Source organism: Chelonoidis abingdonii, chromosome 1 (genome assembly GCF_003597395.2).
Source record: "Chelonoidis abingdonii isolate Lonesome George chromosome 1, CheloAbing_2.0, whole genome shotgun sequence".
NCBI lineage: Eukaryota > Metazoa > Chordata > Testudines > Testudinidae > Chelonoidis > Chelonoidis abingdonii.
This window is the reverse complement of record NC_133769.1, coordinates 166603456-166623014: the sequence shown is the minus strand read 5'-3', so window position 1 is coordinate 166623014 and position 19559 is coordinate 166603456. Positions and strand designations below refer to the sequence as shown.

The 19559-nt window shown below is 43.9% G+C and overlaps 1 protein-coding gene across 6 annotated transcripts in view; it reads right to left on the bottom strand.

The window, feature by feature from the left end:
• TFG (trafficking from ER to golgi regulator) overlaps positions 1 to 19164 on the bottom strand; it is a 38366-nt gene extending 19202 nt beyond the window's left edge. For 2 of the 6 annotated variants that reach the window (XM_032777497.2, XM_032777498.2), the window contains exons 1-4: positions 18965 to 19126; positions 15197 to 15325; positions 13593 to 13801; positions 4317 to 4400 (exon numbers count right to left, since the gene is read on the bottom strand). In XM_032777497.2, coding sequence (XP_032633388.1) covers positions 4317 to 4400; positions 13593 to 13776 — 268 coding nt within the window. In that variant the 5' untranslated portion in view covers positions 13777 to 13801; positions 15197 to 15325; positions 18965 to 19126. Of the gene's footprint in view, positions 1 to 4316; positions 4401 to 13592; positions 13802 to 15196; positions 15326 to 15357; positions 15400 to 18964 lie in introns of all 6 variants that reach the window. The other 4 variants (XM_075072458.1, XM_032777493.2, XM_075072461.1 and 1 more) reach the window with 4 other exon arrangements.
• Between the last annotated feature and the right edge of the window lie 395 nt (positions 19165 to 19559).

Genomic DNA, 19559 nt, shown 5'->3' with positions numbered 1-19559 from the left:
CCCACTGCACTCCTATCATAAGCATAAGTCCCAATTCTGAACCTTAGCGTCCAAAATGTGGGTGCCTGCATGAAACGTCCAAGCTTAATTACCAGCTTAGATCTGATATCGCTGCCACCAGATAGAATCCCAGTGCCTGCCTCACTCTGGTCTCCCGACCTTCCCTGGGGGACCCAGACTAGAATGCCTGAGTTATCAACAAAGGGAAAAAACCCCCTCCTTGCTCTTTTATTTTTCAAGGACAGATCACCCTATTTCAATTCCTTGAAAATTGCAAAACAGAGGAATCCCAGTTCTTGTCACCCTCAGAGTCCCTGCAAAGTGAGTTTGTAACTCTGACAACAATAAGAGATTTGCCCTTCCCCCCGGTTTCCTTCTCCCACAGCAATTCCTGGCGAGGGTGCGAACTGGAGGAAAAAATCCAAGAAAAAAAAAAAAAAAGGTCTTAAAAAGAACTTTATATAAAAAGAAAGAAAAAGACATAAAATATTCTATGTATCAAGTACGACAATATACAGGGTACTATTGCGTAAAAGAAAAAATGAAACAACAGCCTTATCAAAAAGAAATACATATTTAAACCATTCAGCAACTACACACATGTAAAGTACAAAAACAATATAGAATACCTATTGTCTATCTACCTTGTACTTATCTTGGAAACAGAAATAGAAACCTGGAGATAGAAAGATACTCTCAGAGCCGAGAGAGCACAGAGCAGAGACACAGACAAAAGACACACACCCCAAAAATTCCCTCTCTGAGCTTTGAAAAATCCAGTTTCCTGATTGTTCCTCTGGTCAGGTGTGTGGTTCCCTTTGTTAACCCTTTACAGGTAAAAGAAAATTAACCCTTAGCTATCTGTTTATGACAACTCCTAGAGGGAGTCCTCGAACTTGGGCAGGAAGCCCCACAGACTGAACTCATACTGTCCCAGGACAGCCTGGTGGTTCACCACCTATAACTGGAAGCTCGAGGACAAATACATTTTTCTTCCAAATGAATCCAGCCTCCTTGAATCTTTATTTTTCGGGGTAGGGGCTGATTGGCCCTGCCGTTCCCTGTAGTTGACCAACTCGACCATCAGGGAGTTAGCAGCAGGGTGGGTGTATAAGTATTCATACCCCTTGGTGGGTACAAAATACTTGGCCCCCATCTCTAAGAGAGCGGAACACAATGAGGCCTGGGTTTACCACAGGGCATTTGAAAATTTTCACCACTCCATCGCAGAGAGGCAAGACCACCCTGCCTGGTGCCAAGGAGGACAGTATATTAAACAGGGAGTCCGAGGGCTCCTCCATCTCCTCCGCTTAGAGGTGGAGGCCTGATGCCACCCTTTTTAAGGGTTCTTGTGGAGCCCTAAAATCCTCCTTCAGGATTAAGGGAGGAGGGGCCATAATGGCCTCATCCGGGGAGGGTGAGGAGGCCGGCTCAGTACTTTGTGCATCTACCGGCACCAGAGGGTCCACCACTTGGTCTGTCTCTGGGCACGGTGCGGAGGATGTATATCCTACTGTCTCCTTCCTCGGGGGTTTGGAGAGGTAGGCCGATGGTCCTTCTGAGGCTCTGACCACCACTGGGGGCTGAATCAGGGGCCACAGTTCCCAGTGGTACCATTAGGCCAGCCACGGGGCCTGCTGCCACTGCACCTGCTGTTTGGCCCGGCTGGCTTGGCCCATTGATGGACGACTACAGAGGGAGGCTGGGCTGACATACGACTTGCTGCTGTCCCTGGAACAGGAGGAGTGGTGGTGCCAAGAGCGATGCTGACCACGGGACCACAATCCCGACGTGGAGGACCAGTACCATCGGTAACAGCTGCTCCATGATCGGCTCCGGCAGGTGGACCACAATGGTGAGACGGCGGCGACCGACACCAGGGTGGAGCAGGACGACGAACGGGAACGACATCAACGTTCGTGCCGTGACCGGCTGCAATAGCCCCTTCGAGATGAGGACTTTTGGCATCGTTTGCCTCGGTCTTATCAGTGTTCGCTCCTCGAGGCGGAGTGGTGCAGAGAGTCTAGGTCAGACGGAATCCAACCAGACAGCCTGATGGGCATCGAGGGCTATCCACGTGGACTTTGCCCTGAATGGTCGCTGGGCAGGGAACGGCGTTGGGAACGTTCCCTCCGCCAAGACCAGTACGAAGCCGGGGGTGACTGCAGAAATCCCAGCGGCAGCTTCCTTCTGGAGCTCGGTATCGACATCGGCGGTGCTCCTGGTACTGGCATGGACACAATGTCCTGGGCTGCCTGCAAGGCCTCCAGTGTGGAGGGCATCCGGGCAGGCCTGCTCCAAATGGGCTGGGGTACTCCGTTTGAGTTGAGTCAGAGGCCTAGAGGCTGGTGGGGATCGAGGACTGCTCAACGTTGGCCTAGCCTGTCCCAGGTTTACTCTGGTGCCACGGCGAAGAAGGCCTTTTCCTAACCTTCTTGGCGTGCCCCGTGGACAGGAAGCAGCGCTGACTAGTCAACGGCACCAAGGAATCACCATGCACTGACACCATAGTGGCTGGTGCCAACTTGGAGCGGCGCACTAGAGCCAGAGTCAGCGCCGACTCCATCAGAATAGCCTGGAGTCTAATGTCTCTTTCTCTCTTGCTCCGAGGCTTAACTGACTTGCAAATCTTGCAGCGATCGCTGAGATAGCATTCCCCCAAACAGTGTAAACAGTCCGTGTGCAGATCACTCACTGGCATAGCTCGCCTACAAGTGTCGCATGATTTAAAACCCAGGGCACGGGGCATGCCCCCGCCTGGGTGCTCTAGCTAAACTAAACTAACTGAACTAACTAACTAACTATAGGTACCATACACTGAATAAACAAGCAGTTTTGGGGACGAGCTACAGCAAAGCTGGAGGAGAGCAGTTCCAAAGCACCTTCTCTGGTGGAAAGAAGGAACTGAGAGTCGGGGGAGTGCCCAGTGCCCTTATACCATGCCATGGAGACGCCACTCCACGGGTCGCTAGGGCACTCCCTACGGATACTGCTAGGGGAAAAACTTCCAGCACCAGTGCACGTGGCGAGCACGCACACCTATTGTCGAATACACGCATGCCATCACTCGAAGAAGAAAAGGCTGTGATAAGAACCTACATGTAAGAAACAGTTTGCGTGAACAATCTTTAAAATGTACTTTTTGAACAAAAAAAATTTTCCACCACGACTCTCTCATGTTTTTCTGTCCACTTATGGTATGTCTATACAGGGATAAAAAAGCCCTGGTCAGCTGACTTGGGCGCACACTCCAGGGCTGACCAATTGCTGTATACACGTTCAGACTCGGGCTAAAGCCCAAGCCCTAAAACTCAGAGGATGAAGGGTCCCAGAGATCAGGCTCCAGTCCGAGCCCAAACCCCACGAGCTCGAGTCAACCAATCCAGGCCAGCCACGGCTGTGCTGCAGGTCTTCTTTCCCCTATGTCAATATACCTCTGGAGTCAAACTCTTTAGATATGCTTGCAGTCCCACAGTTTTTCCTCTTAATTTAAGCCTAAAGCACCACTGGAGAAGGCCTATTAACAGTGGAAGCAGAGAGAAGGTCTATATGCATTGCCAGCACCAGAGTGGCTGCCTTCTGGGCTCAATTCATTTTCCACTGTATTTCCTGAGTGTGTGTGCAGGATACAATCCAATTATCACAAATCAAAATGGAAAAGATTTTCACTCTTTCTGCCCCACAATAAAATTAACAAAAGGACAGAATGTCCAAAGCCAGTACCACAGTAGCGCTCAAGGACCCATTATGTCTCTTGACAGAATGCTTACTGCTGTATGAGCACTATATCCTCAAGCCAATTAGTTGCCTGAACAGTGGCCATTCGCTGAAAAACAGCTCCTTAAAGGGATACAGTCAACTTGAAATCTACTCAATTTTTTAAACAAGAAAATGAGTAAAGAATTTTCTGTATTATACCTGTCTGATGCCCCTTTTTTGTAGTTTTATAACCACATTTTATTATTTCTAATGCTTCTCTGTCCTACATTGCTGTCTGGAAGACCCACACAAACCAGGGAAAGTGAACAGCTATATGGATAAAACAATGAAATTCCCTAAACACAATGCTCTGCCAAATGAATTAAAGAAACCTGCGAAAATATTTCTCCTTCTAAGCTGCAGTTTCTATAAGCTTAGATGTCTCTTGTAACAGTAGGGAAAGCTATTTCAGGCAGCAAGGGAATTTTTAAACGTATGGCATCCTTTTCATTATAAACAGCCTTCATGGAAGGAAATGTCACCAGCATACAAAGAAGAGAGCCTACTGCCTGAATTAAAAAATAAATAAATAAAATCCCCAAAACATCTGTACTTACCAAACAATGTCAGTTTAAGTATCCTACTGCACTGAATTGCAAAGGAAAGATCGGAGCTATCAAAAATTGTTATAAGATCTCCATCTGTAAAGAATTTTTAAAAAATAGTTAATATTGAACAGTAACACAAAAAGGCCCAATGCCCATCTACAATTCAAGTGACCGTTTAAAATAGATGTTTGTTTTCTAGAAACTGTAATCATAACTTGTTAAATTTGGTTTTAAAGCAACTAGAAAAAAAATTGTTACATATTACATTACAAACATGGTACATGACAAATACAACTATGGGCTAAAACTTAAAATGCACAGAGTTAAGAACACTTTTTTTTTTTAAAATAACCCCATCTTTTCTTAAGTCTTAATGACATGACCAAAGGTAATTTATAATTTGCAATTTAAATCAGATTAGGAAAAATATTCCTTCCACCCAAATTATGAGACTGAGAGACATGAATCAGAGAGCATTTAAGAAATCACTAAGGTAAGTTTGGTGGTACTTTTTTTTAGCTACTCTAATTTTAGGCACAGCAAGCTGAGGCTGCGAGGGAGGTGCTGGGGGCTACACTCCCCGGCCAGGAGCTTAAGGGCCAAGCAGGACGGTCCTGTGAGCCAGATGTGGCTCTCAGGCCATAGTTTTCCCACTGCTGGTTTATTCCATAAACAAAAGAGTTTTAGACTAAACATATAACAAGATATGCATGAAGGAAAAGGAAGAGAAATTGGCAGAATAATTCATTTAGATGGAACACAGACACCATACTTTTGGAAGGATTTTAAATTCCACATACAATCACAGAGTGGATGAATTAGGCCTTGTCTACACTGCCACTTTACAGCGCTGCAACTTTCTTGAAAAAGCACACCCGAGCGCTGCACATTTCAGCACTGCAAAGTGACAGTGTAGACAGTGCACCAGTGCTGGTACCTACTCCCCTCATGAAGGTGGGTTTTTTTATAGTCACTGGTGCCATGACCACACAGCCATGTTAGAGTGCTGCCGTGGAAGCACTTTAACATTGCTAGTGAAGACATACCCATTGAGCTAGTGATTAATTCAATTTCAAATTGCTCAGAGCAATGATCCAGAACTTCATTAGTAGACAGAGGTCTATCACGATTGTTTTCTGGGGCAGAAAATCCTTAATCTCAATAACCAGGGACTGTGTAAACCAAACCTCATTCTGTTTATTGCAAAGACAAAATGTCATAAGTGAAAAAAATGGGTCAAGAGGCCAGAATTAAATAGGTGTAAATAATCCAAGAAACTGCGTTCTCTGAGCAGAGTGTGAAGCTGATCAACTCAGAGAAGCATCATTAACAGAAGGCACTATAGTGACATTCAAAAAGCTAAGAATCCATTACCTGAGGAAATGCCTGGTTAACATTCCAGGCATCTCCACAATGAAAGTACTGGGAAGATCTGAATGGATCAATGCACTTAGAACAGTGGTTCTCAAAATGTGGGTCAGGACACTAAAATGGGTCGCAAACCTGTTTTTACAGGATCACCAAGGCTGGCGGTAAACTTTTTGGGGCTCAGGCTTTTTTAAAATCCATGAAGTCTATTGTTCCATAATTACTTCTAGCCAAATTGCCTTCCACTGTAAGATTCGCAACCAATTCCTCCCTGTTAGTCAGAATCAAGTCTGTAACAATGGCTATCCACTTAGTTACTTCCTCCACTTTGCAAAACAAGAAGTTATCCCCAATACATTCTGAGAACTTACTGGAAAGTTTTATTTTGCCATATGTAACAAAATGTAAGATTATGGCCTTTTTAACTTTCAGATCTGTTACCACTTTCTTTAAAAAAAAAAAAAAAAAGAGTGATTGAATATCAAATCAATTTGTTTTGGTATTTTCCCCAAATGGTTAACTTTTTAAAAAGTTACCTTATATTTTGTCTCCAAAGGCTACTGTTCTTATTTCCCAGTTCAGGCTCAGATTCCCCGCCCCACTATTGCTGACGCTGTTGGAGGAATTGTTTGGCACAGCCAACAGGCAGCACTGCTTGCTACCAAAGATCTTAATATTCTACCACTGCCCCAAAGATAGCAGACATATTTCTGGCAGGATGTATGGGATGCTCTATCAGCCCAAGCACACAGCGTGCCACTGGGCATGTCGGGAGGGAACTAGGGGCTACCTTCTGATGTCACAAGAAGATTCACAGCTGGCCATGAGAGGAATTTGCAGTCCTAGAGAGAACTCCGTAAGTCTCCCTAGAACTGGTCATTTTCCTCTACTCCAACTGTCTGATTGTTTGAACAGTGTCTAAGGGCACCACCCTCTATGGCCCTCTCCTGTGTGCCCAGGAAGGTTAAGATTTCCAGCACGAAAATATTACAGTTTACTCCCTACAACAGACAAGTCATGTGGGAAAACCACCGAAGTTTGCTGTGAAGACACAGCAGCATCAGGAATAGACTGAGGTAAGGTGAAAAGATGACACCCATGCATGAAAGAAGATGTAATTAAGAATATAAAAACAACAGAATAACTGTAATTTTTAAAAGTTAAACTGAAAGGAAAAATATTTCAATTGATCGCTTACCATAAGAAGTTGTTTTTAAAAGGTGCAGATTACTAAGGATTCCTGCTCTTGTATTGGGTCATCCTCCCTACCCCAGTTCTGAGGGAACAGCATAAATAGACCTCTACTGACCACTTATCTCTTCAGCATCCTGACTGTGCTTCAAAAGAAGGATTATAGCCAATTTCACTACTGCCAGCACACACACACACCCGTCGCATAAGAGAAGGAAGTGGAAGAGAAGCCATACTTGCTTTGGGATATGTGAAAAAACCTACAGTCTCCTCCCAGTGTTCTCTCCATAGTGAAGGCAGAGACGTACACGTGTGCACGAATTCTAAGTTTCTCTCATTTTTTAATCACATAAGTAACTATTAAACAAATCGAGCTATACAGATAGTTTGCATCTGCAACTGTGGTGGTTGAATGCAGAGATTGGATGGTAAAGTTTCTGCTTAGTCAAGTATCTCCTATTATTCAACCAAGGTACAAAATGGTTCTTTTTAGAAAGAAGTCACAATAGATAGATCAAGGGGAGAGTGAAAATTTACTGTGGGATAAAGGCAAAAGGATATTTCAAAGATTTATTACTGAAATGAATATTCATATTCAAGCCAACTCATGTTCCCCTCTCTCCCGTCACAATGTCCCAGCCTTACAACTAAACAAATTTTGTAACATTCGATGAACATTCGACAAAAGCATTCATATGCAGTTATTCGAAGAGTTTGAGTGTGGAATTGCTCATTTGCTAGGATAGCTATTATGATCTATTGAGTAAATACATGTTTACAGGGACAAATTCCTACTAGTCTGTTCTGCCAGAACTAGTAGGGATTATGGACAATGAATCAAGGAGAGGGCACAAGAAAGGGGCAGTGATGCCCAAGTACCACTCTTTCATTAACAAGAATAGCAGGGAATGAGGCAGGTGTCTGACCAGCTCCCAAAGCCTTGTTTCTTTCCTGAAAGAAGAGAGGGAGGGGCAGAGAGGCTGGAGCTACTTTTGCTTTTCTTGGATGGGAGGGGGAGGAAGGAGCAAAGCCACAAAGCCAAGGAGAGAAGGAGTTCCAGGGGTGCCCTGAAAAGACATAGGGAAACCTCAGTTTTTATTGGAGCAGGATGGAGCCCAGAATTCATTAAGGGACTATGATCTGAGGATATTAACTGAGGCAGGAAAGAGGCCAAAAATCTTTTTTATTTATTCAGGGATTCAAAGACTCTAATGTCAGAAGGGACCATTAGATCATGTAGTCTGATCTCCTGTGTATCTCAGGCCATTAAAGTTCAACCAGACACCCCTGTACTGAGCTAAACAACTTGTGTCTGACAAAAGCAGCCAGTCTTGATCTGAAAACATCAAGAGACCAAGACTCAACCCTTGGTAGTTTGTGCCAGTGGTTCGTCACCTTCACTGTTAAAAATGCGTGCCTAATTTCTAATTTGGGTTTGTCTGGCTTCAGCTTCCAGCTGTTAATTCTTGTTATGCCTTTTTCTGCTAGATTAAAGGGCCCCTTAGTACCTGATATTTTCTTCTAAGTGAAAATGCACATTGTAGTCCAGTGGTCACCAGCTTTCCTGGTGCAATAGCATATTCATGTTCCCAGAAGAGTGTGGTGACCACCAGATGACTAGCCACCGAAATGCCGCTGAGAAGTGGCGACGCCTCTTGGCCTTGCTGCTTCTCGGCGGCATTTCGGCAGTCGTGCTCCTCTCGTCAGTAGGTGGGCTCACATAAATGCCGTGGCGGGTGCCATGGCACCCGCAGGCACCGCGGCACCCGCAGGCACCGCATTGGGGACCACTGCTGTAGTCAAAGAGTCATCTGCTGTTTTGATAAACTAAACAGACAGCTCTGAGTCCCTCACTATAAGACACTTTCGACAATCCCTCAATGGCCCATTTATAGATCATCTCCACTTTTCCAACATCCTTCAACATATTTTTTAAAATGTGGAAAGCAGAACAGTAGGTAGCATTCCAGTATCTGTCTCACCAATGCTATAGAGAGGTAAAATCACCTCCCTATTTCTAATCATTACCTCTCCTGTTCATTCAACCAAGGATTGCATTAGCCCTTTTTGCCAAACACTGGGAGCTCATGGTCAGTTGCTTCTCCTCTATGAATCCTAAATCTTTTTCAGTCACTGCTTTCCAGAATGCAATACCCCATTCTGTAGGTATGGCCTGCATTGCTTGTTCCTAGATGTATAACTTTGCATTTGGCTGCAAAAAAAAAAAGCACTGTTTGAATGGGATAGTTTAGCTTGCAATCTAGATTACTCTGTATGACTGCCCTTCCATCATTATTTATCACTCCAATCTTTGTTTAAAATGCAAATTTTACCAGCAATAACTTCACATTTACTCCCACATCATTATGAAAAAAATGCTGAGTCATGCCTACCACCAATCCCAACAGGTCTCCACTAGCAGGAACCCAACTCAATGATATTTTCCCACTGACAATTACTTTTCGATCTATTTGACATGTGCTTTATTGATACTATATAGTAAAATTTTAATCATGTTGCGTGACAGTTATATGTTTCACTGATAAAGGTAATCTCAAAGAATAAAATCAGGTTTCTTTGACCAGATTTATATTCCATAAAACCATGCAGACTAGCGTTAATCATATCCTTTAGTTCTTTATCAGCTGAATCCCAGATCAGGTTTTCCATTATTTTGCCCAATGCTGATAATCACCTTATAGTTACCTGGGTCATCCTGCTTGCCCTTTTTTAATTCTGGTATAATATTAGCATTCTTCCAGTCTTCTTCAATTTCCGCCGTATTACAAGATTTATTAAAAATTATCAGCAGGCCAGAGACGAACTCTTTTAGTAGTCTCATGGGTACATGTCATCCAGGCCCACTGATTTAAAAATGTTTATCACTAGTAGATATTATCTAACATCCTCATAAGTTACTATTGGACTGGAAAGTATGTCATCCTTATTAATATGAGTATATCATCCTGTCTCTTTCCAAATTCAGAACAAAAATATTTATCAATAGTTCTGCCTTTTCTGCAAACAATTTTACCCTTTCTATCCGGTAACGGTCCTATACAACAGCTAGAATTTCTTTTGTTCCTTGTATACTTAAGCACCTCCCTATCGTCCTTAGTCCTGCTAACCATGGCCTGTCCCCCTAATGTCTTTAGCTTCCCTTACTAATTTTCTCCACTTCATAAATTCTAATTTATACTGATTTCTATTTCCAATTTCTGCCTTAACTTCACTACTGAATCTAGACAGGCTTTTTGCCAAAGTTATACTCTTTCTTGTGGAATTTTGGCCATCTAATAAACTCCTGTTTAAAAACACCCAGTTTTCAGTCACATTTTTCTATCTAAATTTTTCCTCCCAGTCAATTTCTCTCATAATTTTCCTCATTTTTGGGAAATTAGCCTTTTTGAAGTACCAAGCTGATATGTTACAGATTGAGACTGTCCTCTGCCCATATTGAATATGATCAGGTCAAGATCACTGGTCCCTATGTACCCACCAATTTCCGATTATCTATCATGAGGCGGCAACTATTTTGGACATGCTGGGTGCAATACTTTTTGTTTTAGACAATCATCTATAATTTTTAGAAATTCATGTTTTACTGCTGACTTCATGAGCTCTCCACCATATACCTCTGTAACAGGCTACACTGGCCTTTAAGCACAGAGGGGGCCAGAGAACCCTGTTTCAGGAAGGTTGGAACCAAAAAAAGGGCCTAGAAGCGGCAGAAGACAGAGCAAGAGAAAGGAAGCAGTCCCAACGGAATTAGCGGACAGGGAAAACCCAGGCTATGCTCTCTTTAAGGGCCTGGGACAAGAAGGCCTGTAGTGTAGGTTACAGCAGTGCTTCTGTCTCTTTCAGACAACTGAGATGAACAGGGAAGGCGGGCTGAGGACTCCTGATCCCAGATGAGAGAGACTGTCCTTTAGTCCACCTCAGGAAGAGAGAGATAAACTCCTAATCCAAGGAATGAATGTTAACCCAGCCAAAGGAAGGAAAAACTGTTTGACCTTCTATGCATCATCTTAATTATCACTTCAAAAGTTTTTTTTCCTCCTGCTGATGATAGCTCATCTCAATTGATTAGACTCTTCCTGTTGGTCTGCATACTTCCACCTTTTCATGTTCTCTGTATGTATAAATATCTCCTGTCTGTGTGTTCCATTCTATGCATCCAAAGAAGTGAGCTGTAGCTCACGAAAGCTCATGCTGAAATAAATTTATTAGTCTTTAAGGTGCCACAAGTACTCCTGTTCTTTTTGCGGATACATACTAACACGGCTACTACTCTGAAACCAGTTTAATTAGCTAACCCAATCCTGGAGTGAAAGTGTTTTTATCCTAAACATGCTCTGAGATAGAGCTGTGGATTCCCGAGGCAAAGGGGAAGAGGCTGCTTTAGTTGTACTCAGCTCCAAGAGGAAGGTAATACCCTACTATTGTAAGAGCAGGGATCTGAATTGTACATTACCCCAGGAAAAGGGCTGCAGACTCCTGGTTCCTTGAAAACACAACTAATAGAGTTATTACCTGTCAAAGAAACCTACCTGAATCCTAACACCAACCCCAGAGGGCCCTGAACTAAAAAGGTTGAGAGGGAAACTGAGCCAGAGCACCATCTCAGACCACATGGGGCATGCTGAAGGAGGCCACTATACAACAGTATCCCAACCTGAAGTCTCCCCCAGTACAGCACAATTTTACTGTCCCTCCATTAGGGCAGATACTTGAGTAGTAACTTACTCTGTTCTCTGGCCTGATTCAGTCATTTGTAATTTGACCCCCCTAGTAGCCCCTCCTGGGCTTGCTTTGTGAGCACACTGATCGATATGAATGCAACATCATACGGTTCTGGGTTATCAGTAACTAGCAACCCATGTCTATTTTGCAAACACAAAATAAAAAAAATGAAAAACTCACCCCACAGTTGGCTGCAGCAGGGTTGAGCCCAGCTCCCCAATCCAGGCTTCACGACCTAGCACATAGGGTCACACTCAAATTTGGCCCAGTTATCCCTCTGCCATGACAGAGGGGCAAACGGCCCAAACCCGAGTGGTGCTGCAACCCCATGTGCAAGGTGATGCCCACAGCAGAGAGCCTGGCCCAGCCCCTCGGGACAGAAGTCACCTCTGCAGAATGAGTGCAGGGGGGATTGCTTTGCAATCCCCCATCCCGCTTCCCCCCCAGTGGGAGGACCCCCACTCTTCCCACACCCACAGAGATCAAATGGATAAAACAAAACACTAAATTCACAAAAAATAGAAATTTGTTATAATTTTTCATTTTATCAATTTTAAAACAGGAAATGTTTTAAGAGCAATAGCACAGTATTTATTAATTAGGAAGTGGGAAGGGCTGTTATGATTCATTAATTGGTGAGCGTGGGAGAAGAGTTTCTTAGTTGTTGAGAGAAGAAAAGCCTTTTCACATGAGCAAAACAGCATGTACTATTATCCACTTTTACTTGGTCTCCCCCCTCCCTCTTTTTTGTAGTGTGTGGCCATGACAGTATGTATAAATCCTGAAAGATCTCTGACCTCCACCCCACTAAGTCAAGGTGGCACAATTGCTGCCCCAATTGGTTCAACATCTCAAAAAGGGATTATAAAATGTACAGTGTATACAGTGGAAAAATACAAACAGAAGCAAGCCTCTTCTCAAAATGGAATTTACATGTTCAAGTATTTTCGCTGACTATAATACCTCCATCTTCATTTAGAACCCTCCACAAATGGTTCTAGCTTAAATTAAAAACAACTGTTTTATTGCATGGTGCTGTTGTCACATTATTGGAAACTGATATTATCTTCAGAGGAGTAGCTTAGCAACATAAACATCTCCACAACTAATTCACTGGGAAAAGGTACCTGCGGGTAGGGGAGTCAGCTCAAAACACAATATTTACCATCAATCCTGAACTCAAATACAGTGCTATCCAACTGGTTCCCCCCTAGTCTCCCCCCAAAAATACACCAGATTTCTTCAATACTGAAGTGGCAGACTTTCATTTTTGAGGTTATATCAATCTATGAGATTTTTTGTGGATATATTGTAATTGTGTGACCTCTTTTCCCATGGAGTCCAACCAACATGTTCAATGGTTCAATCACTGCTGATGAGGAAGTACTTAGGAAAATATTAATTCCTCTCAAGTTTTTTCTCTGGAACTGTCCAGAGGGTTTCCTTATGTATTACGGGACATGGCCCCTCTCTCTGTGGAGAATTCACATTTAGTTAATGCTTCAGAATTCTAATATATAAAGGTGTTTGCATGGTGACAAAAGTAGAAGATGCCATTTTCAAAGTTGTTGGGACTGTTTTTGAAAAGCCATAAGGTTTTCCTCCAACAAAAGGCAGCTGCCACAGAGAAATCAAAAGACCAGATTGAGTTAACACTGATTACATCTCTAATTATTCACAGCTCTGATGACAGAAAAAAGTCAGACGAGTAGAGAGCACGGATACGATGCCAATGTCAACATCTTACTGTGGCAAAGAAGATACTACCGGAGGTTGGAGCAATGAATCTTTTTGTAATCTCTCTCTAATCTTTCAGGTACATGATGAAATGCGTAGTATAGCCTCAACAGAAACAGCTTTTATAGATTAGAATAATCTCATAATATTAATAGTTTATATAGCCCAAGAATGGGACTATCCAGAAACAATTTTCAAATTTACATAAACTGTATCTAATCAATACCATTAACAAGAAAACCCTACCTTCATCTTTATACTTTATTGTGACTTCATCATTGCTCAGAAGTTTTCCTCTGAAAACTCTCTGCATCATCAGCACTAGCTCATCATAGGTGATGTCCTCATTATGAATAGGAATTCTCCTAATATCCTCCCCAAGCTGAGCTTTAATAATCAGCTTCCCACTTAAATCCAGTTGTCCGTTCATGGTAGACTTCAGATCTCCTATAGACCTGTTAACAAAAAACATTTACACAAAATCTTTTAGAAGATAATTTGTTTCACAACCACCACAGTCCTATACAATACACAGTTCTGTAACTTTCTGCATTTCAAAAACATTGTTGTGAAAATATGCTCTAGAGCAGCTTTCTATGCAAACTATGTTCTCTCAATTGATAAATTATCAGCCATTTCACAACTGTTCAAGTGCAAAATGAAGATTTACAAAATGAGATATTTAAAAACAAAATCTTTTCTCTGTGTTTTAAGCCAAATTTTAAAGTTCTGAGATGAAATATAGGCTTTTTACTGCCCATAAAGCTTAATGGAGAAAAAATATTTTTTGTTCAAAATGTAGCTTTTACCATGTTATAATGTATGCCTTCAAGTAGATATGTTTACATGTAAAATAATTTAGGGTTTGTATTTGAGAGAGACGTATTTCACAGAGACTAGGAACATTGCAAAAGCACTTTGCCTTAATAAATAAAAAAGGCATGTATGATCATCTCTCTAGCTATTTCTACGAGACCCATAAATATGGTATCTCACAGCTACAAGTAATGTAGATAAAATACAAAGCAACAATGTGTGTTATTGTTTTGGACAGTGGAGGAGGTTTGGCAGAACAAGAGTTTGGTAGGAGGATCAAATTGGGACATGTGTCACTCTGATGCATGCAAAAAAGAGGAAATGAGCCATCTAAAAACTGGTTTCATTATAAGTGGCTAGATCACACTTAAGCTTTCCTGCAAAACCAGTACATCTGATCCCTAATGCATGTGTCACGTTTTAGCATGCAACCAATAAAGAGAAAACTACATCAAAACCATTTTTCACAATGTGGGTTGTTGTTTTTTTTTAAATAAGCAAAAAATAACCCATTTAAGGTATTTTTAAATTTCAGTTTTGTTTTCAGCCTTTTTTACACTCCCAAATTTGTTGAGAAGTTAAATACACATAGAGAGCTTTCTTATGCAGTTCTCAAGCTTATAACTGTTCCTATATTAAGAGAGCAGTCTCCAAATCAGAAGTTGTAACTTCGATGAAAGTCTGGACTTTAACCCCTTTTTTTTTTTTTTTAATTTAAATAAAGATATACAGCTTGAAAATTACTACTTTGCCTGAAACACGTGCTACTGTATTATACAGCCCTCTTCACTGCACTAAGAGTGCCTTTCAGGTCAGATGAGAGACACATTCGCTGAGCAATGTGCTGAAGCTTGTACTATAGCTATGGCATTGTTCATGTTTTTTGAACAGGGAAATTTACACTCCAGGGCTTGTGAGATGTCATAAGTTATTGGAAAGAAGTACTATGAAAACTGTTTTTATGACATATCCGTATCACCTCTAGATCTTCCTTTACTTCCTTGCCACCAATATCTTTTTATAACAGTAATTACCTTGTCTTACAGATTTGCTAGACTGTTTTTCAGGTTCCCCACTTCACTTCTAGCTAGCATTCAGATGTCCTGCCACGCACTGCCAGAAACTATGCTGATCAGCGATCGATTATAGATAGGGCATGGAATCTGCATCAGAAAACCAAGAAGAGTTAACTTACTGTGAGTCTTCACTGCAGCTATATGCTTTTCATATCATCCAACTTGGCAGGTTACAAGGAAGAAACAGAAAGAATTTACTTTAACAATCTGATATTTAAACTCTGAGTAATAGTGAAGATTGTATTTCACCCATAACATATTTTACCAGCTTTCGTAATTTTGCTTGACAATTGCTAACAGTCTAGATATTCACTTTCAAAATAGACATGATAAAAGGGGTCATCACCCAAAATACACATCCATTGTTTAAACATCTGTTCTAGTAACCTCTATCTTCTCAACATCCCAAAATAGATTTTAAAAAATTAAGTTTAAATTTTAAATTGACTTTTGCACTATTATAGCCCAGGCCTCAACTTCCTGATTAGAGGCTTGAGCTGCTCTGACATTAAGTGAGAGTCCCCAGGACAGCACGAGGACCGGGATTCTTTGGAGCAGAGAAATGCTAAGGTCACTTTTCCACAGGAAGAACCACCAAACTGGACAAGAGGAAATATAGTGGCAATCATGGCCAGAGAGCCACAGCCACTGAAAGGCAGATTGCTCTTTAGAAAAAGAGAGCTAAGGGACAAAGGGAAAGGTGGGCAAGAGAGAAATGCTTTCCTGCCCCACTACGAGGAGACCTTCATTCCCTTTTGGTAGGTTACTGCAGCCAGCCCTGCTCATGGGCTCTTTCCCTAAGTGACAGATTTACAACTCCCTTTCTACAAATAAGCAACTGTTCTACCGGTAGAATGAAGCTACTGAAAGCTCCATAGTGCTGCTGCTAGAGAAAGGTGAAAAGTAAATGACTCCTGCTGCAGAGACAAGGAAAGGGTAATGAGACATGGTATTCAATGACATTTTGTTCACTCTTCTAACTGAAGTTGAAGACAACTGTCAGCAAACCCAACTCTCACCTCTCTGGCTATCTCTGTCTACACCAGAGGTGGGCAAACTACAGCCCGCGTGCCACATCCAGCCCACGGGACCGTCCTGCCCGGCCCCTGAGCTCCCGGCCCAGGCGGCTAGCCCCCAGCCCCTTCCCTGTTGTCCCCCCCCCCGTGCAGCCATGCCACCGAACAGGCAGCGCTATGGGCGGTAGCGCAGCAGCGTGTCTAGCTCCAGCCAGCTGGCATGGCTGCTAGACATTCTGCTCTGAGCGGCATGGTAAAGGGGCGGGGAGGTCCCGGGGGGCAGTCAATGGACAGATAGAACGGAGGTTCTGGGGATGGGGAGGCCAGGGGATGGAGGGTTGGATAAGTATGGGAGTCCTGGGGGGCCTGTCAGGGGATGGGGGTGTGGTCAGATATGTGGAGGGTCCTGGGGGGCCTGTCAGGGGGCAAGGGTGTGGCTAGGGGTTGGGACAGTCAGGGGCCTGGGAGCAGGGGGGTTGGATAAGGGGTGAGGTCCTGGGGGGCAGTTAGGGGCAGGGGATCCCGGGAGGGGGCAGTAAGAGGGGGGATAAGGAGAATGGGCAGTTGGATGGGTCAGGTGCTCTGAGGGGGCAGATAGGGGGTGGGGGCCAGGCTGTTTGGGGAAGGCATAGCCTTCCCTACCCAACCCTCCATACAGTTTTGCAACCCCAATGTGGCCCTTGGGCCAAAAAGTTTGCACACCCTGGTCTAGACTCACAAGGAGACAGAAGGATTGCAGATTCCAGCCCCCTCTAGTCAGTCAATGCTGTCTTCTTTGTATATAGAGAAAAGGGGGTGGGGCCAGGGTAGTGTCGCTCCACACACTGCACTCAGCTTTGTAGTAGGGACTCCAGTTGTCTAATTCTCATGTTGCTCTGAAAACATTCCTTCATTATGTCAGAGCAGCACCAATGGCACGTGTTCACAACCAGGAAGTGGAGACGAGGACTATAAAATTACAAATTTGATTTCAAATTAACTTTTTTTTAAATTATATATGCGCATGTGTATGTACATAGTGTACTCTGGCATGAGAATCACACTTTAACCTTACTAGCAACCATAAGAATCACCTCTATAGCCTTGAACCCCAGGGCTAAAAGTGGTCTCCAGATACAGAGTGTACCACTGCATACATTGTTAGGGAAAATCAACTACAGTAATGTTTACCTATGCACTTTAGCTTATTTGCTAAGATTACTCATGGAAATCTACTTAATATGTCTCACACAAAAAGAACAAGAAGCAGCTTCTAACTGCAGTTGGTTGTCCAACTCTTCTCCACCCTGCATGAGGTAATTATATAGGATTTAAAAGAAAGATCCTAACGATTGCATCTGCTTAATTGTTATAAAAAATGATGCAAGTTGTTTTACTGCTGATATGTACAGCATTCACACTGTATTTTCTTTCGGTGTCTACAAGGTAGCTGAATGTCAGATTTATTTTGAAACAGCTTTCCAGCAAAGACATCCAATGAAGGAATGCTGATATGCTTCTGATAGTGATATCTCTACTTTGTCTTAAAACTGCAAACATTCTAAATAAGATAAAATCATCATATTTGAATAAGGTAATTTCTCACCAAAATGTTCTTGATATTTCTCCATAATTTCTTTCGTATTTGTTAATGACTAAGAATTCTCCCTCCCTCATAGCCCATCTTCCATATGCACCTGGTACTTAAATCCATTCTAAATTTGTGACCTCACAATCATTTCTGTAGCAAACCAATATCATAATCCTTTGATTTGCCTGCAGGTTCATATAGCAGAAGCAGAACTAGGAGCACGGAAACATTAAGCCCCACCAAACAAAGCTTTAAAAGACAAAACACTCCTTTTCTCACTGCAGTAAAAAGATAAGTGATGGCAACAGAAGAGCAAAATGAAAATAGGATTGTCTACATTGTCTGTGGAATTTAAACCAGAATAAGGTGGGGTGGGAAGTAAAAGCAGATTAGTTATTTCCCATTAACTACATGTATGGACATTCATATTATGGAGTAAGAGAATGTCTACAATGTAGTGGCATAGCTATTGCACTGCAGCTATGCCACTAAAGCACCATAGCACAGACACTTCCTACATCAACAGGATAGATTTTTTTCTAGTGCTATAATTAATCCACCTTTCTGAATGACATCGCATATACACCAGAGGTCAGGGGTGACCCTAACTGCATCCCGCAGGGTGCAAAATTGGGTCGATCTAATTTTTAAGTGTAGACTAGGCCTAACAGTGCCTGATTCTGAATGAGCGTGAGACAGTGAATCAGGCCAAACAGGCACACCAAGCTCTACTCCCGTGTAGACAAGCCCCAGGAAAGGGGGCCAGCCCCACAGCTGCTCCTGGGCTCTGGAGAAATAAAACTGACCAGACGCAGGTGAACTTCACAGGGATTTGGGGGCGGAGATAGGGGCCGCAGCTGGCTCCTCTTTCCCCTTCTCCAGCGGGGCTGATCCCAGGAGCAGCAGCCAAGGCCATTCGCCCCGGAACGCTACTTCGGGCTGTGCTGGGGGAGGGGCCCCGAGGCTCCCCTGGCCCGGGGGGGAGGGGCTGGGTAGTAACACCCCCGGCCCGGGGCTCCAGGCGGGGGAGGAGCAGCGTCCCCGCGAGGCTGGGGGGATATTTTACAGGGTCCCCCACCCACGCCATGGGGAGGGGCCCGAACCGGGTCCCCTCGCGCGCTCCCACTCCCCACCGCTTACTCCGGCTTCTCCTCCGCGTGCAGTGGCACGTGAGTGGAGGCCGCGGCTCCGGCCTGAACCCGCCGCCGCAGCCCGTACGTGGCAGGGGAGAAGGGCTGGATCTCGACTGGTACCACTGCCGGGCCGTCGCGCAGGCGCACTCGCCCGACGGAGGCTGATGGCGGCCGGAGCAGGCCAGGCCAGACGAAGGAGGTCGCGCGTGCGCAGTCAGTGATCTAAGGCTCCCAGTCACAGCAGGGCCGGCCTTAGCTTTACGCATGCGCTGGCACGGCGACGGCTAGGGCAGGAGTGCGCATGCCTGGTAAGCGAACCCCCGCCGCCGCGGCTGCCGCCAGTCAAAGCTGCAGCGTCCCTTAGGCAGAGCGAGCAAGGTCGTGTTCCACGCATGCGCTGCACCAGTTGCCACAGGGGCGGGGTTTGTGCGGAAAGGGAGGTGTCCCGTAGCATTGATTGTACCGCAGCGATGTGGAGCGTCGTGCGCTCTGTGCGGGGCGCTGTACAAACCTGTTACAAAGAGATAGCTTGGGGGCAGGGGGGGGTACTGAGACCTCGGTGAGGGGTGGACAGCAGAGGAGGCAGCTAACTCAAGGCTGGC